Raw genomic sequence first — 17,911 nt, forward strand, 5'->3', positions numbered from 1 at the left:
GAACTACATTGCTTGTTTTTAATTTTTAATTTGATTTTTCTTACATAGCCTATAATACATTAAAAGAGCATATTCAGCATGTTTTTATTTTCTTGGTAGCTGTATTGCATGCAGCAGCGCGAAAATTAATGTACCACAAAAATTTCCACTTTTACAGTATATAGTATGTAGCAATGATGTATCTTGTGTGGTGCAAGAAAGGAAAATATATTTTCGTAATTAAAATTGGCTGTATTCCTCATATAATGTACCATAAATAATAATAATGTTCTGATATTTTTCTGATATATATTTTTTACATTGTATATATATAAAAAGATCTGCAATATTGATGTAAATTTATAATTTGACATCCAGTCCTGAAATTGACAAAAATAAATTGATTGAAATCTATTCAATGAAGCACTGGATGTAGTTTTCTTGTGTTCATGGCTCAGTTCAAAACAATAAGGGCCAGTTTCTTGAAGCATGGCTAGTGATTGGGCTTCCTAAGCCATCAGGTTTAAGCCCAATTAGTCCTTTACCAGTTCTTACAATTCCACATCATATATCAGTCACTTAAAAAGATAAATCAATAAAATGGATCCACATTGGTAGGACTAGCCTACTCAGTCTGGCTTAGGAAGCTTGACTATATACTACCAAGCTTCGAGAAATCCATTTATTCAGGGAAAGACGTGTTATGCTGGTTTTATACTTTCCTGCCACTTGCTGTGCTGAAGATGATTTTGTTTTACTGCTCAGTCGCACCAGAAACGCTAGCATTGACCAGCGGCAAGCCGATATATCGATCAATTCACTGCTTTTCCCAAGCGGCAGCATCGCTGGGAGTTTAATTCATGTCAACTCGGAGCAGTGCCCCTCTGACGATATGAGAACAATATACAATTTTGGAGCAGTGCTGAGGCCAACATTGCCTTTCATATAGTCATGCCGCTTCACTTGCAGAGAAGTACAAGCGGCATGATGAAGCGTCATGTCGCTCAGCGGCAAGCGGCAGAAAGTATGAAACCAGCATTAATTTGCATAAAAATGGTATAAATCAACCTTATAGGAGAGTACAGTTAGGCCTACTTGTACGCATGCCTGCATGAGCACATTGATAAATTAATCATATTAAAAACAATATTTTAGATGTAATACTTTTTTCAAGTTTAATATCATTCAAAAGCACACATTGGAAAAATATAGTGGTAAAAAATGCAGGGCAGCAGCGAGTCTCAACTTGTGATCTCTCGACGACGAGAATTCAACCACTGAATTAACGTAAAAACTTGATGGTTAGCATATGTGCTTACTATTGAGCACTTTTAATAAAACATGCAAACATGAAGAGCCCCATCCACAAAAGTGTACAAAAGGTACACATAGTTATATACGAACAAGTAAACCTGCAAATATGTGTCTCAACCCCATTAGCTAAGTTCGTAAAGCGCCAGACTTTGGTATAATTTCATGTTTTCAAAAGCGCTCGATAGTAAGCACATATGATAACTATCGAGTTTTTACGGTATTAAGGACAATCTATACGAGCAAGGGGAAAGTAATGGTATAAGCATATTAGAGAGATTGCGAATTTCCAAACGTAGCATCGAAGGTATACATGTGGAATCTATTCAAAATCACTCTCCTGTGACGGATTTTGAATAGATTCCACGTCACGCTTGATGCTACGCTTGAAAAACGCAATCTCTAATACTAATGGTATACATGATGGTTAACCAACTCGGTTAACCCTTATTGAAAAGCATGCAGCAGAATCAATTAACCATGCTAAATAATAAAAGTATTATACCATCGCATTATCAACATGCTTCAAAACAGCCCAATACAGGCATGACCAGTTTAACCCAACATTTAAACATTTTATGTAAAACGTTGTGTGTTTGCTGGGCTCTCCACAGCCAATGGTTAACTCCTCGGTATATTCAACTGAGTGACCAATCAAAATACAGCTTCTAGATATTTAAGCTCAATTCAATTCAGCCCTACCATTGTTCTTACCATGCTGCTAATTGGCTCAAAAAATCATAATAGTCTTCTTCTAACCAATCAGCAGGTAGTACTCATAGATTATTGTTTATTATCTTCTTACCTTTGAATTATCATGTGAATTATTATTGGAAAGGTGTCTTTAAAACAATGTACAAAACATTACATATTACATTATATTATAATATCTTCTTAGCTCTGAATTAATAAAAAGGCAAAACTATAAAAATATTTTTTACCATAAATTAGCACCAATTAGTATAAATTACATCTACAGTAAAACCTCATTATAACGAAATCGGATACAAGAAAAACCCTGTTATAAAGAAGTATTTTTCCAGAACCATATGATACAAAATTCTTTTGTTATTTATTGTTTTTACAACCCTGATATAACGAAATTTGGATATAAAGAACTAATTTCTCTGTCCCTGACAACTTCGTTATAATGAGTTTCCACTGTAACAAAATATGTGACCCATTCTGACAAAACCAGGAACAAGTCAGATTTTTGACATTTCATGATTTGAATAAAAAAAAGCTTAAATAAAATGATACCAAAATTATATAAATAGCATCAATACTTTTCAAGATATGGATAATTTTGTAAATGATACCTTGGTATTGTTGCCAAATTGCTATTCTAAGTAATTGGCCAATTAGTTTCCTGGCTTACACAGGATTGAATAGGGATTATCATAGTTTAACTGTTAATTATTGATTAAATAAACCTCTTTTAATAAGTACTTTCAAGAATTTGAAAGGCCACTTAGTCCCACAGTCAAATACCATGAAATTAAGAATTCCAAAATTTGAATTTTTTTTATGGGAATGTCAACTTTAAAGGCCTATACTCAAAAACATGTCTGGCGACTTGTTCCGGATTTCGTTGGAGCTGGTTACATATGTGATATAAGTTACAGTGTGATCCCCTGAATAAAAAACATTAAAAATATGAAGAAATAGATTTTATCAAATGTTTTACACAAAGCAAATTTGCAGGGGGGCCAAGATTGACTGAATTTTGACGTCGTCATTGGTTTATCACGTAAACACAAAAATGTCTCAAATAATTCCAAGAGTGTATGTATATTATCAAGCAATATTTTATCAGTCTAAATCTGTTGAGGTTCGACAATGAACCTCATTGTAAGTACTGTTTTTTGAATTTTTTGTATGAATAACGCACAATATGTTATGACATATACTAAAATTTCCCTGTTGTGAAACAATGTATACGTGGTGTAGTGGTTGGTATCGGACTATCGGTACCTCCCACGCAAGAGGTCTGGGTTCAATCCCCACTACCGGCAAATAAAAATTTTTCTTCACATTCATTTTGAATCCAAAATTATTTATTTTCATGTGAAAATGTATACATTGCACTGGGAAATATATTTTATGCATTTTTTTCTGTAATTGGGCCAATAGAGCTAAAAATGCACATTGGCTTGGGGTAACGTCCAGTCAGTGTTGCCGTCATATTGTCTATTTTGTTTACGCTATTGGCTGTTGCCACATTAAATGGATATCGGCCACCATCGTCTGCAAATTTGTGAACCACTCTTCAAAAACTCGCTCAGCTCACCACAACAAAGTTTCTTATTTATTAAACTGCAGAGATAAATTGGTATGATGTCAGGTGGCACTGACTCCCCAAGGTGAGAACTATAGTGCGCAAAGAATTAAGGTACCAGTTATATGTTCACCCCTGTATATCCTAAACAAAGACAAATACAGTAAGCCAAAAAATTAAGGTACCAGTTGTGTTCACCCCTGTATAGCCTACATAAAGACAAATATGTCAAAATTTAAACAAGCATCCAATACCTGTACTCTTAAGCTCTGATTTATTGAAATTGGTTGAGAATTAAAGAAACTGTCATCTAAAACCTAAGGAGGAAATGAAATTAAAAGTTGCACTTTTGTGTTCTAATCATGAAAGCATAACGCTAGCTTTAACATGCTAATCAATGGAAGCATGACGCTAGTTTTCTTGTTCGAGAATGCATTGTGTACAAATCAATTGGGCATGCGATGGCGCTAGCTGCAACTTTAAATTTGCATCTACCTTGGGTTTTTCGATCAATTTGTGTCTTTATTTCTTGAACAATTTCAACAAATGAGGTCTTAAATTTGAGCCAAAAGATGCAGTTATTGGCTGCTGGTTCCAATTATGACATATCTGTCTTTGTTTAAAAATATACAGGGGGTGAACATAACTGGTACCTTAATTCTTTTGCTTACTGTATATCAAAATTAAAACAAGCAGCCAATACCTGTACTCTTTAGCTCTGATTTTAAAGACCTCATTTGCTGAATGGAAGGAACAAATCAAAAGTTGCACTATTATATTGTAATCAATGAAAGCACAGTGCTAATTTCTCGACAAATTTGAGCACATTTTGAACAAAAATGACCCATCTATACCAATTTTGACACAAATAAGGGTTCTTCCTGATACCAGAAAGACTCATTTCAGCAGCATATCCCCCCTGGGATTGTATCACTCAACTATCTAGAGGAACAAAAGAGGTCAAACAACTCTTCCTAGATATAAAGACTTGGGATATTTGTCCTTGAGTTGCGGCCACTGAACGAGTAAATGGTCAGCAAAGTAGTACATAATAAGACCAGACACCGAGAGGTTCTCCACTCTGCATATACTCTCAACGTAGACTTGTATCACAGGTTTGATGCCTAAAAACTGAAATGAATAAAAGTATAAGGAAAGAAAAAAATATATTGTTAGTATGAGTTGAGTTTATCAATAGTAACTTATGAGTGATGCTGTATAGTGTATTAGAGCAATTTCTTATTATCAAAACATGAGAATTTTTTAATTTAAAAAGTTCAAATTTGAAATGAATTTGTTAGCTGCAGTGATACCCATGAATGTCGTCGAGTTGCCAGCTACTGTAAAGAATAGATGTGGAGGTCGTAGTTACGCCAGTTAGCTGTCACCGCCACTAGTATTTGCTGCATGACCAGCACGCAATCAAAATAAGCTTCCTTCTGACTGGCATAAAATTGAGCAAATATTGTAATTTTGGGCCAAATTTTACACAAATTTGTAAAATGCATTCAAATTCTTTATATGGTTTTGGACATTTTGACTCAAGATTCACAAAATTGAGCTAATTTACAACAAATTTGACAACATTTTGAAAAAGCATCTATATACCAAATCCGCAAATAGATTCATCAGGATTGTCAGATTGAAATCATTTACAAGGTTCTAAAACAAATCCGATAAAATAGGTGCTGTTGACAGACCTCAATGACATTTCGTGCTGTAACACAGTACAGCACTTTCTCAAATTGAATGATCAGCTTTGACCTTTCTCGTCTGTTGCTTCCTATTGGTAGCTGACCTACACTGCAAAATTCCTGGCGGCAGAGTGACTACATCGCACTGGATCTCTGCAGTCAACACCGTCGTCACGCCATAATAACTTACATTATGGTGGCCGACGGAGTCACTACAGGAGAGTGACTACATCGGAAACAAGGCAGTAGCGTACTGTGCAGCAGTGTCATCACGCAGTGACTACAACTGCTGGCCTCCGATGTGTTACCTGCTCGATGCCGCATCGGCGACTCATGATGTACACCACTGACTAGATTCCGACAGTGGTCCACAACTTGTAGTCACATCAAAGTGACTTCCGTAGCCAGTGCCCCCATGCATCGCCTGCTCGGTGCCCAGTCGGTCAACTTCAAGGTGACTACGCCGCCAAAAGGTTGTTGACGATTTTGGGCAGCCTAAGCAGGGGATTTTGGACACACAATCTGCAGTAGTTTTGACATCCCGTGTATCATTGGGGTGAACAACTTGATTTCTGAGCGTTTTGTGTGGTTTCAAATTAGCCTGATAGCTGTGCTTCTTTAATACTTCTTGGTCTTTTCCAAGAAGCCCTGCTTTAATAATATACGGGAGACACACAAAGCCCTGGCTTTTGGTTTGTGATTGATCTTTAGCTTTTGGCTCGCTGGGTTTCAGAACAGATTTGAACGCCCACTCAGTGTAACCTAATTTCCTCAAGTTCTCTGTCTTTCTCTTCGGTTACCAATAGTCAGCTACCAATAGGAAGCAACAGATGAGAAAGGTCAAAGCTGGTCATCAAGTTTTACTTTAACGCACAAAACACGCGTATTTACACGTTCACACACTTTGCAGATCCCGGAGTTCAAAGTCCAATGTGTACAAAATCTTGAAAACGTACGAGTTCAAATATTACAAGATTTGAATATAGAAACACCCAATATTGTTAAAAACGGTTTTCCAAAATAAAAAATACCCCTTGGGCAATGTTTTAGACCCCTTCAGAGTAAAAATTCACGATTGAAAGGGTCCAACAAATTTGAAAATACCCCTTCAGCAAAATGCTTAAAGAAAACCCTGCTGGTCATTCAATTTGAGTGTTTTTTTGTGTTACAGCACGAAATGTCATGAGGTATGTCAACATCATGTATTTTATCGGATTTGTTTTAGAACCTTGTAAATAACATCTATGTGCCAATTTTCACACACAAAAAGGGGTCATCCTTACACCTGAAGGCTAAAAATGAGATAATTTATGCAGTACATGTTTAATGACATGGAATAGATGTGCATACGACGCAGCTGCTACAATATGTTGACGTCAAGAAGAAAAAGAGTATAGCTGTTTATACTACTAAAAAAACCTGAGTACGACAAACAAACTTACCCTCATTATAAATGCTGCAGCACACAGTGGTATACATGTACCAGGACCGTTGCATAACACCTGCAAGGAAAATGAAACAAAGAGTCACACACAGTGACATCGCCCCGATATCTTCATGGCAGAAATCGCCATGGTAGGTTAAATTCACCGCCACGCATAGCCATTTTATATCGACCTGTTTAATTGTTTTGTGTCGCATAAGAGCCGAAGGACATCTGACTAAGGCTACTGACAATAGCCCCGATTAGCCCGGTTACTGTCCTCGCTGTGTGTTAGTCAAGCATGGTACACCATAGGTCATATGGTTTTAGACTACCTTCACGATTGGCCTATATGTTGTTATGATAATCTAATCTTTTGATTTCGTAAATAAAATTAGGGGTCTAATGTGGATTTAGGATGCAAACTGGAACAATCCAATGCCTTGTCAAAAGCATTTGCCTCAAAATGGAGTTCGAGCACTTCAGTAATACAACTTCCGCCATCATGGGAAACCACATGCACAGCAGAGCACGGCGATATCAAGATCGATTTTATGTATTGTGTATATAGGCCTATTCATAGGACCCTCCCTCGTATTAATTGTCTCTATGCGCTTGAGAATTCAACAATATAAATAATGGTAACTTTATTATAATACACATTAATGTTTTATGCAGATGAAATTCCAAAATATGATGTAGTAATGAAGTTGCGATTTATTAATATTATATGTTTAAATTTTCACGATGACACTATCAAGTCCTTCGTGGTCGAGCGGTCTAAGGCGCTGGTCATATGCATGGTATACGTGATAGCGGCGCAATGCAGCGTGGGTTCGAGCCCCGCCTCTGCCTAATTAAATTTCCTTCTTTTTTTAAATTTCATATTTAATATGTTAGGGAAATGTGGCTGGGAGAATGTATGTATGGCGAAGAGTGGTGTGCACCAGGAGTATGACTTTCAATTTGGGTTGCTTGAATGGGTGACTTCATTTGCAATCTATACATGTACTCCCTGTGTGAGAGATTAAGGTTATGTCTTCCACAAAGTGCGTATGGATTTCAATTGGAATAGGCCCAATGGGTCAGGAATGACATAGCTAAATATGCTCCACAACTGTTTGGAGTAGGCCTATACCTTTATTTTTATGCAGGTATTATTTTTCAACTGACTGGCTCACTGATTCCATAATATGCAGTTAGGAAGAGATCAATGATACTTAATTCCGTTACCCATTTTGGACAATGATCAAGGTCCACCAATGTATTATGGAATCAATCATAGTGACAGTTAATTTGAAAACAATTGCTGGTAGTTTATGCATAATCATGTAATTATTTACTTTCCAGCCATGCAGGTCCATGGGGAGGGGGGGGGGGGTGATGTACAGCACAGAAAAACAGAAAGTGTGAGTTCATACATGCACAGATCTTTTTGACGATGACTTTTGAAGATTTTCCCCGCGACTTTTGACAATTTTCTGTCCCATAGAAACCAATGGTTAAGAGAAAAAATTGTGCGACTTCAATTATTTGACCCCGATTTGTGCTGAAATATTTTGGCAACCCTGATCTCATCAAGTGTCACTTTTAATTTGGATGAATATAGCCTACAAAATTGAAGAAGCCATCTTCCAATACATTACAAAAAGTATTTTTGTTTTATTGAATGGCTTATGAACAATGGCGGCTAACAAAACTAAGTATAACACTGTGTCACTGTGTATACTTTCAGTCTGGGAAAAGTTCCAAATTGTGACAAATTTAATCATGTCAACCAGAAAATACTCACTTTTGGTTAGATGTTATCACCGATGTTGCGGCCAAAACCTTTGGCTTTCAGCTGGGTGGTTGATTTAGGGTCATCCGAGGTCAATCAATGAGGAAGTTGCTTGATGACCCAAACCCAACCAAATGACAGGTTCACTCTAACACACCCGCTCCTGTTGAGGGACTGTTGTTCGGCTCGTACCCACCTTGCTTCTTTGATTCCCCATTCAATCCACCCAGGTTCACAGTCCAAGATGACAACGTCGTCAATATCAAAACTGTGACCGCTGCCCTCAAGATGTTGGTAGACCACTGAATTGTTGCCTCTTGAACTGGTGCATCTACATGTATGTTGGGACATGCGACTCTGCAGGGGTTTGCCCGTTTTGCCAATGTAAAGTTCTTGGCACTCCTTATCTTCAGTGCACATGACACCATAAACTACATCACTAATGCAGCCCTTAGCCGAACAACCGTCCCTCAACAGGAGTGAGGCATTAGAGTGAATCTGTCACATGGTTGGGAACGGGTCATCAAGCAACTTCCTTCATCTTCATCTTCATTAGATACAGTGCATTCCTCAGAATTGAGTATTGCTGCACCTTGAATATTAACATGGCGAGGCGAACAAAAGTGCTAGTGATGAACGTGAAGAAAGTTTATTATATACAGTGCTTCGTGAGAGTAAAAATAGCATCAGCACTTATGGAAGCTGGATGCTAGCAAGTCCGTGCCGAAATGCTTTTACGAACGGAGCTGCAACGAGGGATGGAGGAAGATCATTCCATAACTTGATGGTATATGGAAAGAATAAGTACTGGTCCTCATCAATTGACCTCGGATGACCCAAAATCATCCACCCAGCTGAAGGCCAAAGGTTTTGGCCGCAACATCGGTGATAACATCTAACCAAAAGTGAGTTTTTTTCTGGTTGACATGATTTAATTTATCACAATTTAAAACTGAGTATAGTCTGTCTCGTCACAAGCTAAGAGTAACACCATGTTGGATTTTGCAGTGGCAGATTCAAATCATGCAGTGTATTTGTGCTACCAATATACAGACAAATTGCCCTTCTACTGTGCGCAAATCGAATTTGCCACTGCAAAATCCAACATGCTATAACTCTCAACTTGAGACAAGACACACTTGAGTTACTATGATGTGTCATATGTGATGCGATCAAGCAAAATCAGTTCAAACTTGGAAATATTGATTTTGAGATATAGCCAAACAATGGAAATATTTCCTTTTGTGTTCTTTTGTATTGGAAACTCTTTAGTTGCTCAAATCTTTGGGACTGGTTGTTCAATTTCGATGGGGTTTTCTGCAAAATGCGGCTTTGTAAATGTTTTTTACTATCCTAAAAGAAACTGAAAATTTAATATTTCCGGGTTCCGACTTATTTTGCTTGATCGCATCACATATATGAAATGACGGTATACTTACTAAATCTGGTGCAGCTTTAAAACTATTGGGAATGCATAGAATGTTGCATATAATGTTGACACTATGCTGGTCATGTATGATTGTCTCACTTCTCGACTTCTGGGGATTCTTATGATTTGAAACTGAAAAATACAAGAGTACACAAAAGTCATTCAAAAAGCTTTGCTCAAAGCCTTTAACATCAAATATGTAACGGTTTATATAGTCCAGTGGCGTAGCCAGTGGGGGGGCCAGGGGGGCTGGTGCCCCCCCCTCAATTTTATCCTCCTCAAGAGTTTCCAGAATCAAAATCAAAATGCCATATAATAATAATAATAATAATAATAATATTTATTTCTTATATAGCGCAATTACATAAAAAGAACTCAAGGCGCTTTACTAAACATGGTATTAAAAGCACATACATTTGTAAAAATATGAGAACAATATTTGAATTTACAATTTTAAAACATACAAAAAGTTCGAGGAAACTCCTCGATATAAGCAAGCAAACCAATATATTAAAAACCAGTGTAAAAAAGACAAGCAAGATATTGCACAGCATGAGCCTAAAAAGGCAAGATCGAACATAATGCAATTGACTGTGAAATATACAATAAAATAAACGAAAAATAGCAAACAATGCACACAATACATATTGCGCAACATAAATGCAACAGTAATTTCGAGAACAAAAAAGCAAAAAAGCCATGCAATATGCATTATGCGAAAATTAAATAAGAGAAATATTACCGCAATACGCATTCACAAGTGAACACTGCGCACGGAAACAATAAATGCCTTGGCCTGCGATTGCAATTACATTTCACAAAAACATGCAATAAGATATCTTTTAAGGATTCTGTGAGATTTAACCCCATGAGCACTGTCAATCTAACATTGCCTCTGATTGGTCAATTACAAGATATCTTCACTTTAATCACCAATCAGAATGGAGCTAGATGCAAATAATTCACCCAAATTTTTAAGGCTGTGACCTATCGGGTAATGACGTATTCAGGTACCTGAGGTAAATTTCGGGCAGGTAACCGGGTACCCGAAATTGCAAAAACAAAAAAAAAAAAAATAATAATTTTTTTTTTTTTTTTTTTTTAAATTTTTTTTCAAAGTTTTTTTCGGTTTTGTAGTGTTTCTGGACCTAGACCTAAATGCTAGGATCATGGTTGACCTAAAAAATTTTTTTTTTAATTGAATTTTTGCACATTGTTTTGTAATTTTAATATGAAAATTGATACATAGTTTTTCATGTCATACTCTATTAATGATATCAAAATGCATTGAATTTGAATGCATTTTGATATCATTAATAGAGTATGACATGAAAACTATGTATCAATTTTCATATTAAAATTACAAAACAATGTGCAAAATTCATTTTTTTTTTAGGTCAACCATGATCCTAGCATTTAGGTCTAGGTCCAGAGACCCTGCAAAACCGAAAAAAACTTTGAAAAAAATTAAAAAAAAAAAAAAAAAAAAAGTTTTTTTTCTTTTTTTTTTTTTTTTTTAATTCGGGTAATCCGTAAATGGAATTTGTATCCGGGTAGGGAAAAAACGGGCGGGTACCCGAATATCCGGGCTTGAGTCACTGCCTTACAAATTTTTGTGTGTGGTGAAATTATTCTAGCAATGTTGCTGATTGGTCCAATTGATAATGAAAACTTCTTTTTGGCCAATAGGCAGGTAGTTCTCATGGGGTTAAGGAGGTACTACACCCCTGTCCAATTTTGTGCCTATTTTTGCATATTTTTCAAAAATTATAGCGCATTGGTGACAAGTAAGATATGTATATTATAGGGGCAAGAACTACAACTACTGCACTGGAAATTTTATTTCAGCACAGACAACAGTTGTGGAGTTACAGTCAAAAATGAGGGAAACCAATATTTGATCAATAAATCAATAACTACTTGCCTCGAGTTGCTGAATTTTCAGTGCAGTAGTTGTAGTCCTTGCCCCTATAATGTACATATCTTACTTATCACCAATGCGCTATAATTGTTGAGAAAAATGCAAAAATAGGCTCAAAATTGGCCAGGGTGGTAGTACCCCCCTTAACTGTGTCAATATGCATCTCCTTGCTTACCTGCAACACCTTGGAATGCTTGTGTCTTTCTGCTTCCATTGTCTTGATCTTATCTTCACTCATTTTGTCTGTATTTGCAATAACATAATGTCTTGGTGAGTAGGTATCAGACATGGCACCAAGCAAACGTAGCATTTCAGATGTGTGACCACCTGCATGAAAAGATGAAAACAAAAACAGTTTATGGTGAATGCTTTAAAAAAGTTTAATTCAATATAATTTTATGAACTCACTACCGTATATATTGGCGTGTATGAATGAAGGAAAATCATGTCAACAAGGTCAACCATTGGTCAGAAAGAGGGGGGCTCCAGCAAATTTTCACCCGAATCCAACTTCAGATGCCGGCGATGCCGCCCATTCCTCCATTAATGGTTTGATTAGCTCAAACTAGCTTTTGGGCTCAGATGTACCTATGGATAGACAATGTATTATGTGACATTTGAGTCATATGATCACATATTTTCAGCACCAGGGGACCCCCAAAATGACAAAATCACACTTACGGTTGAATAAATTACCAACTTTGGGTGCTCATAAAAAAAGGAAAGCAGATATATCTGAAATTTAGATTAGGGCCAGATTCTGAAAATATGACATACAAGTAAAGTTAGCTAGAATGCAACTTTACAGCTGTCTGTTTAGAACAAGAAGTTATGAGCTACCAAAGTTGGTAAAAATCACCAATGACACTTGCGAATGCCAAGGGTCCGGGCCAAACGTCAAGGGGCCATTTCTTGAAACCGACATGGACTATGATAGGCATGTCCACATTGCTTATTATAGAGGGCGACGTTCAACTCAAAAAGTTGCGACCAGGCGGGCGGCGGATGATATGATAGAGAGAAATGGCAAAACTGCTCAACCGTATGGTACTTTCCATACAATCAGAACACGGAAGTAAATCGTGTCTGAATTTCGCAACTGCCGTGATCACTGGTAAGCGCCGTTCAATTTACACACTGAGTGATCGGAGCCTATCCAACACGGCGAATTTCGGTGACTTTCACCCAGTAATAATAAAATTTTACTGTATTTAATTAATTTGAAGGTAAGTTTTGTGGGGTTCATTATTGAACCCCAACGGTTTTAGCTAGTATTAAGGGGGTACTACACCCCTCGATAAATTTGTGTCTATTTTTGCATTTTTCTCAAAAACTAATAACACACTGGTAACAAAGTTATGTATATTATAGGGGCAAGGAATCAATTACTACACTGGAATTTCAGTGACCCAAGACAAGCGGTTCGTTATTTATGATAAGAAATAAGGTACTGCTAGGATGTACCTCATTTCCTATATACTGAACTGCTTGTCTTGAGTTACTGAAATTTCAGTGTAGTAATTGGATCCTTTTGCCCCAATAATATACAGGGTGTCCCAGAATGATTTATACCGAGAAAGAAAGAATTTTTTAGGTATGAACGGCATGGTCATATTGTTTTGCATTTTAAGTTCTACATATATTTAGCTTTCTCAGATTTTTTAGATTTTAAAAATTGGACGTTTCTAGTAGAATTTAGAGAGGATTGCGTAAAAATAGTGAATTCCAAGTTTTGACAAAGCAACCTATTTTGAAAATCTGTAAAATTACTAACCGCTCAGCACAAAGTAATGTTATGCAGTATATTGCTGTGTCCTGTTCTTACTTCTACTAAATAGTCGATTTTTAATCGCTTTATTTATGATGTTACTAAGCAATCATTGTATGAAATAAAGGATTTGCTATGCTTGAATGACCTTAAACTAATCTTTCTTTGGTGGCAGTTTTGAAGACAATTATTGAGGTGTGTGAGTTTTTCATCATTTGAAATGCCGGCAGGGATGGATTTTTCATAAAGGTGTAGAGAAGGTTCGTCCTTAGTGTCACAGCATGCATTTATGTCCACAGTATATGGGCAAACCCACAGCTATGCAACGAATAAGATTAAAATTTACTGCTTAGGATCCTTGAGGAAGGTATATCCTCTGTAATAATGACATTTTTGGGTAAAAATTGTGGGAAAAATCACATAAAAAGTTATATCTGATGTCATATTGAAATGTTTCACTTAATCCCATATCAAGAATTATTTAGCATTGTACATGTAAGCTCTACGTCTGTGCTAAATTTGGTGTATTTCCTATCAAAGAATGTAGGATTTCTCCAATATATTGCACAGTGCGGCTGGACGATGGTGATAATTAAGGATCCATGTGTTGTGATGCCTTTGCACTGTAAATTACACACATGCAGTTTTCGTCCATTTTCAGTAATAGCAATGTCACGTCAAAACGAATCAAGCTATTTCCATGAAAGTCACAGAATAAGTAGGAGACATGTGTGGCATTGTATTGCACTTCTTAAAATTAGATACACTGTTGACTATATATTTTTGATAATTTGTTCAAACACGGTACAAATCATTCTGGGACACCCTGTACATAACTTTTGTTACCAGTGTGTTATTATTTTTTGAGTAAAATGCAAAAATAGTCACTAATTTACCACAGGGGTGTAGTACCCCCTTAAGGCCCTTCACAATTGATTCTTAGTTTCCTGTTTCATGGTGTCATCTTGATTATTGTTGCACCTCATGGTATACTGGTTTGTCCAAAATTTATCAGCACAAACTTCAAGTTGAAAGATGATTCGTTTTATTTTGAACCTAGCTCCCAGAGATCATGTTGGTCAGGTTGAATTTGACTTAGTCAAACTTCTTGATACCTATAAAACAGGACTAGGCATCTGAGACTCAACCACATGTACAATATTTTCCATTCACAGGGCCCTTCTTATCTTACCCAGTTTTTTACCAACATTTCTGATATTCTTTCTCATGCCACTAGGTCAAGCTCTTGGAATTTCCATGTCCCAAGAGTTGGTTCAAATACCAAAAAATCTTTTTTCTACCATGCAATTGATTGGAATAACCTACCTTCACATTAGTCCGAATAATCAGACCCAGAACAAAATATTAATTTCTGACATGATCCTGTACTGGGTCTGAACTGTTTCCATATATGAAATCTTGATGGCAAATAGGACAAAAGAAGCACATGGTTCTACTTGACAGCTTTTTAAAATCCCTATTCATGTTACGTGAATCACGCTATTGTGGACCATCCTTCTGATACTTGAGTGTTTGGACAAGCGGAACGGTCTTTTGTCTACCTCTCTGTTTGTAAACAAACCAGGAGGTCGAAATCGTCCTCCTCGCCGAATACGAAAGTCAGTGTAATAGTACGGCACTACCTTCACATATCAAATCCATTCTGGACAAATGTACTTATAAACATGCTATGAAAAAATACCTGGCTAGAGTTGCTATGACCCATGAGTCTGCTGAATTTGTGTAGCTTACTCCTTTAGGTCCCTGCCTTTGTTTTATCTTATGTTTTGCACACTCCCAGGCATCTTTTTGTTCTTTTTGTGGGACCCCATTGGAATTAAGTCTACACAGGAAGCTAGACTTTATGGGACATCATGGCAATTCGGCATTTTGGTGTCTTTTTGGTGTGCAACTTTTCAGTGTGTTAATTTTTTGTATGTTTCATTGTACAATTTTATGTCGCTTTTTGCCAAATAAATATGAATGAATGAATGAATGGTTGAAAACAAATTAAGGGATGAGTATATGAGGTGACTTTTAATTATTATTTAATTATATCTATTATTTTCTTTATTTTAAAACAAGTGGTCGCAATTGAACCTACATGATACATCAACCCGTTTTGACAAGGAGCATGCATTTAATTATTTTACAATTTTGCGGCCATTTTTAATTTTTTTTTATCATCACACCATAGACATACCCGGGGCACTCCAACTTTGGAGGTGACGCGTATGTAGGGCTGTTAAGACCCCTTTTTCAGCATCGCTGTCACCCAAAGACCCCATATTTTTTTACGAACACATGCTTCGCTCCAAGCGCTTCTGTCACCAAGACCCCTATTTTTCCATTTGATCTGTCACCCAAAGACCCTTACAAGTTCAATTTGAACAGCAACTTTCATTTATCACTGATTTTGATACTTATTTTGAAAAAATAAAGAAATTTGAAGCCATTTAGGTTTTTGTGGCGCTGTTTTGGTTCTCACCCAAAGATTCCATTTAAAAAAGGTCATGTTCTCACCCAATGACCCCATATTTTTTACATTTTGCTCTCACCGAATGCCAAAAATCATGCTCTCACCCAATGACCCCATATTTTTTACATGTTGCTCTCACCGAATGCCCCTTAGTGCGAAAGCGCCAGCCCTACACCTATATCCATTTCAAATTGAAGTGCCCCGGAGACATACCACCTAGACCTATGACTGCCCATCCCTAACCATGGCAGTAGGTGAAGCCTTGTTGTATCGACCAAGGTGATTTTGGTCGGGTGGTCGGACGCGGAGAAATAAGCGTTCATGTCTGGAGAGAAAGACTCGCGCGTTTGCGTGATTGTTGTGCCATTATCGCTCGCGTCAAATGCAACTTGTTCCATAGACGCTAACAAATCTGCTTGCTTGCGTCCGGGTATGCGTCTTTGTCAAAGTCGTTGCTAAGCAGTGTCGGCTTCACTACGCGAACCAAAGTCATAGGTCTAGGTACTTGTTTGTCTGGGATCACTCCCCCCTTGAAAAATTCCTGCGTACGCTGCTCAGCCTACTGTACGTAAGCTTACTTACAAAAAAATTACATAGCCTCATTATAATTTCGAATTTACTCACCCGATCCTGCAATGACGAGTGTTTTAATTTTCTTATGTGGATCTTTAAAAGATCCATTTTTCCCTAGACTAAAGAATACATAAAATAATCGTGAAACTGCCAAAAATACGATTATTCCGAGGGCCAAAAATACATAAATCAGTTCTGTGGGCGCCGCCATCTTGAGTGCGGGTCAAAATAGTTTACTTTTATATTTCTAAAAACATAAATAATCAGCTGTATTTTCTACTAAAAGGAGACATTTCTATTTATAATTCTTTTGATAAATAAATCTTGTGCATAAAGTCAAAATAATGTATTGATAATATGAATTTTCAAGAAATAAAATGATAGAAGGTCAAAGGTTATGACAGCTGTCACTTCTGCTGTTCGTGATCAAAAAGCAAAACGGGGGTCAAAAGTGGTGTGATGTTTCTGCAGCTTCAGGATCGAGTTCACCGGTAAATTAAATGTAAAAGCGAGTTTAATCTGTTTCATTTTATTTTTTTGCAGAGTGCCGTGCTATTCTTTATTTTTTAATTCAGCACTGCCACTGAAGAATCAAAACTAAAACTACTGTTCATGCTGAATGACATGAATGAAGAGGTAAGCTTAAAATTTAAGGTTTTTATGTCGATCGTCAGCTGATTCGACTTGACTAAGCGCCTGCTTTCAATGTGTGCGTACTCCGCATCGTGCTCGGTGTTTGTTGCGTTGCAGACATTGCAGCGAACGATGCGTTTTGTGCGTGTCAATGTTATTTTTGCGCACCGGCCGGCGAGGGCCACAAAATAAATAAAACAATGGGAATGTTTGCTGACCGCAAAAAGTGGCCGCTTTTATATAAAACCAAAACTTGCCAGATAGATGAAGTTATACCTATAGGCCTACCCAGCAAATTTCACAAAATCGGGTTTTTTTTGTAAAACGTTTAAAAAGGGGTATTTCGTGATCCACACAGCCTCATCCCCCCACTTTTCTCAAAAAAAAGTTGAGATTTTTATATCACTGGAAACCTCTGGCTACATAATGTTTATGTACAAAATATTTCTTGCAGATTAATTCGCTTTGCAAAGATATCGTGAAATTTGAATTTCGCTCTGGTGCACCAGAACGAAATTACAACGCATTGTCTATGGAGCAGTGTAATACACATAAATCATGCATAACTCGCAAAACGCAAAATCGGAATCAACTGAAATTTTGGGAATAAGCTTTTTCATGGATATGTACTGAAAAATATAAT

General features: G+C 36.9%; 1 protein-coding gene across 1 annotated transcript; it reads right to left on the reverse strand.

Annotated features, from left to right (window-relative positions):
- Positions 1-4,489: 4,489 nt before the first annotated feature.
- On the reverse strand, positions 4,490-16,846 carry LOC140141032 (UDP-N-acetylglucosamine transferase subunit ALG14-like). Its single transcript, XM_072162810.1, is given in 6 exon segments — positions 4,490-4,699; positions 6,705-6,764; positions 9,905-9,927; positions 9,930-10,026; positions 11,991-12,142; positions 16,687-16,846. Coding segments are annotated over 6 exon segments (663 nt in total). The 3' UTR covers positions 4,490-4,528.
- Between the last annotated feature and the right edge of the window lie 1,065 nt (positions 16,847-17,911).

The sequence above is a fragment of the Amphiura filiformis genome, chromosome 19 (assembly GCF_039555335.1).
Source record: "Amphiura filiformis chromosome 19, Afil_fr2py, whole genome shotgun sequence".
NCBI lineage: Eukaryota > Metazoa > Echinodermata > Ophiuroidea > Amphilepidida > Amphiuridae > Amphiura > Amphiura filiformis.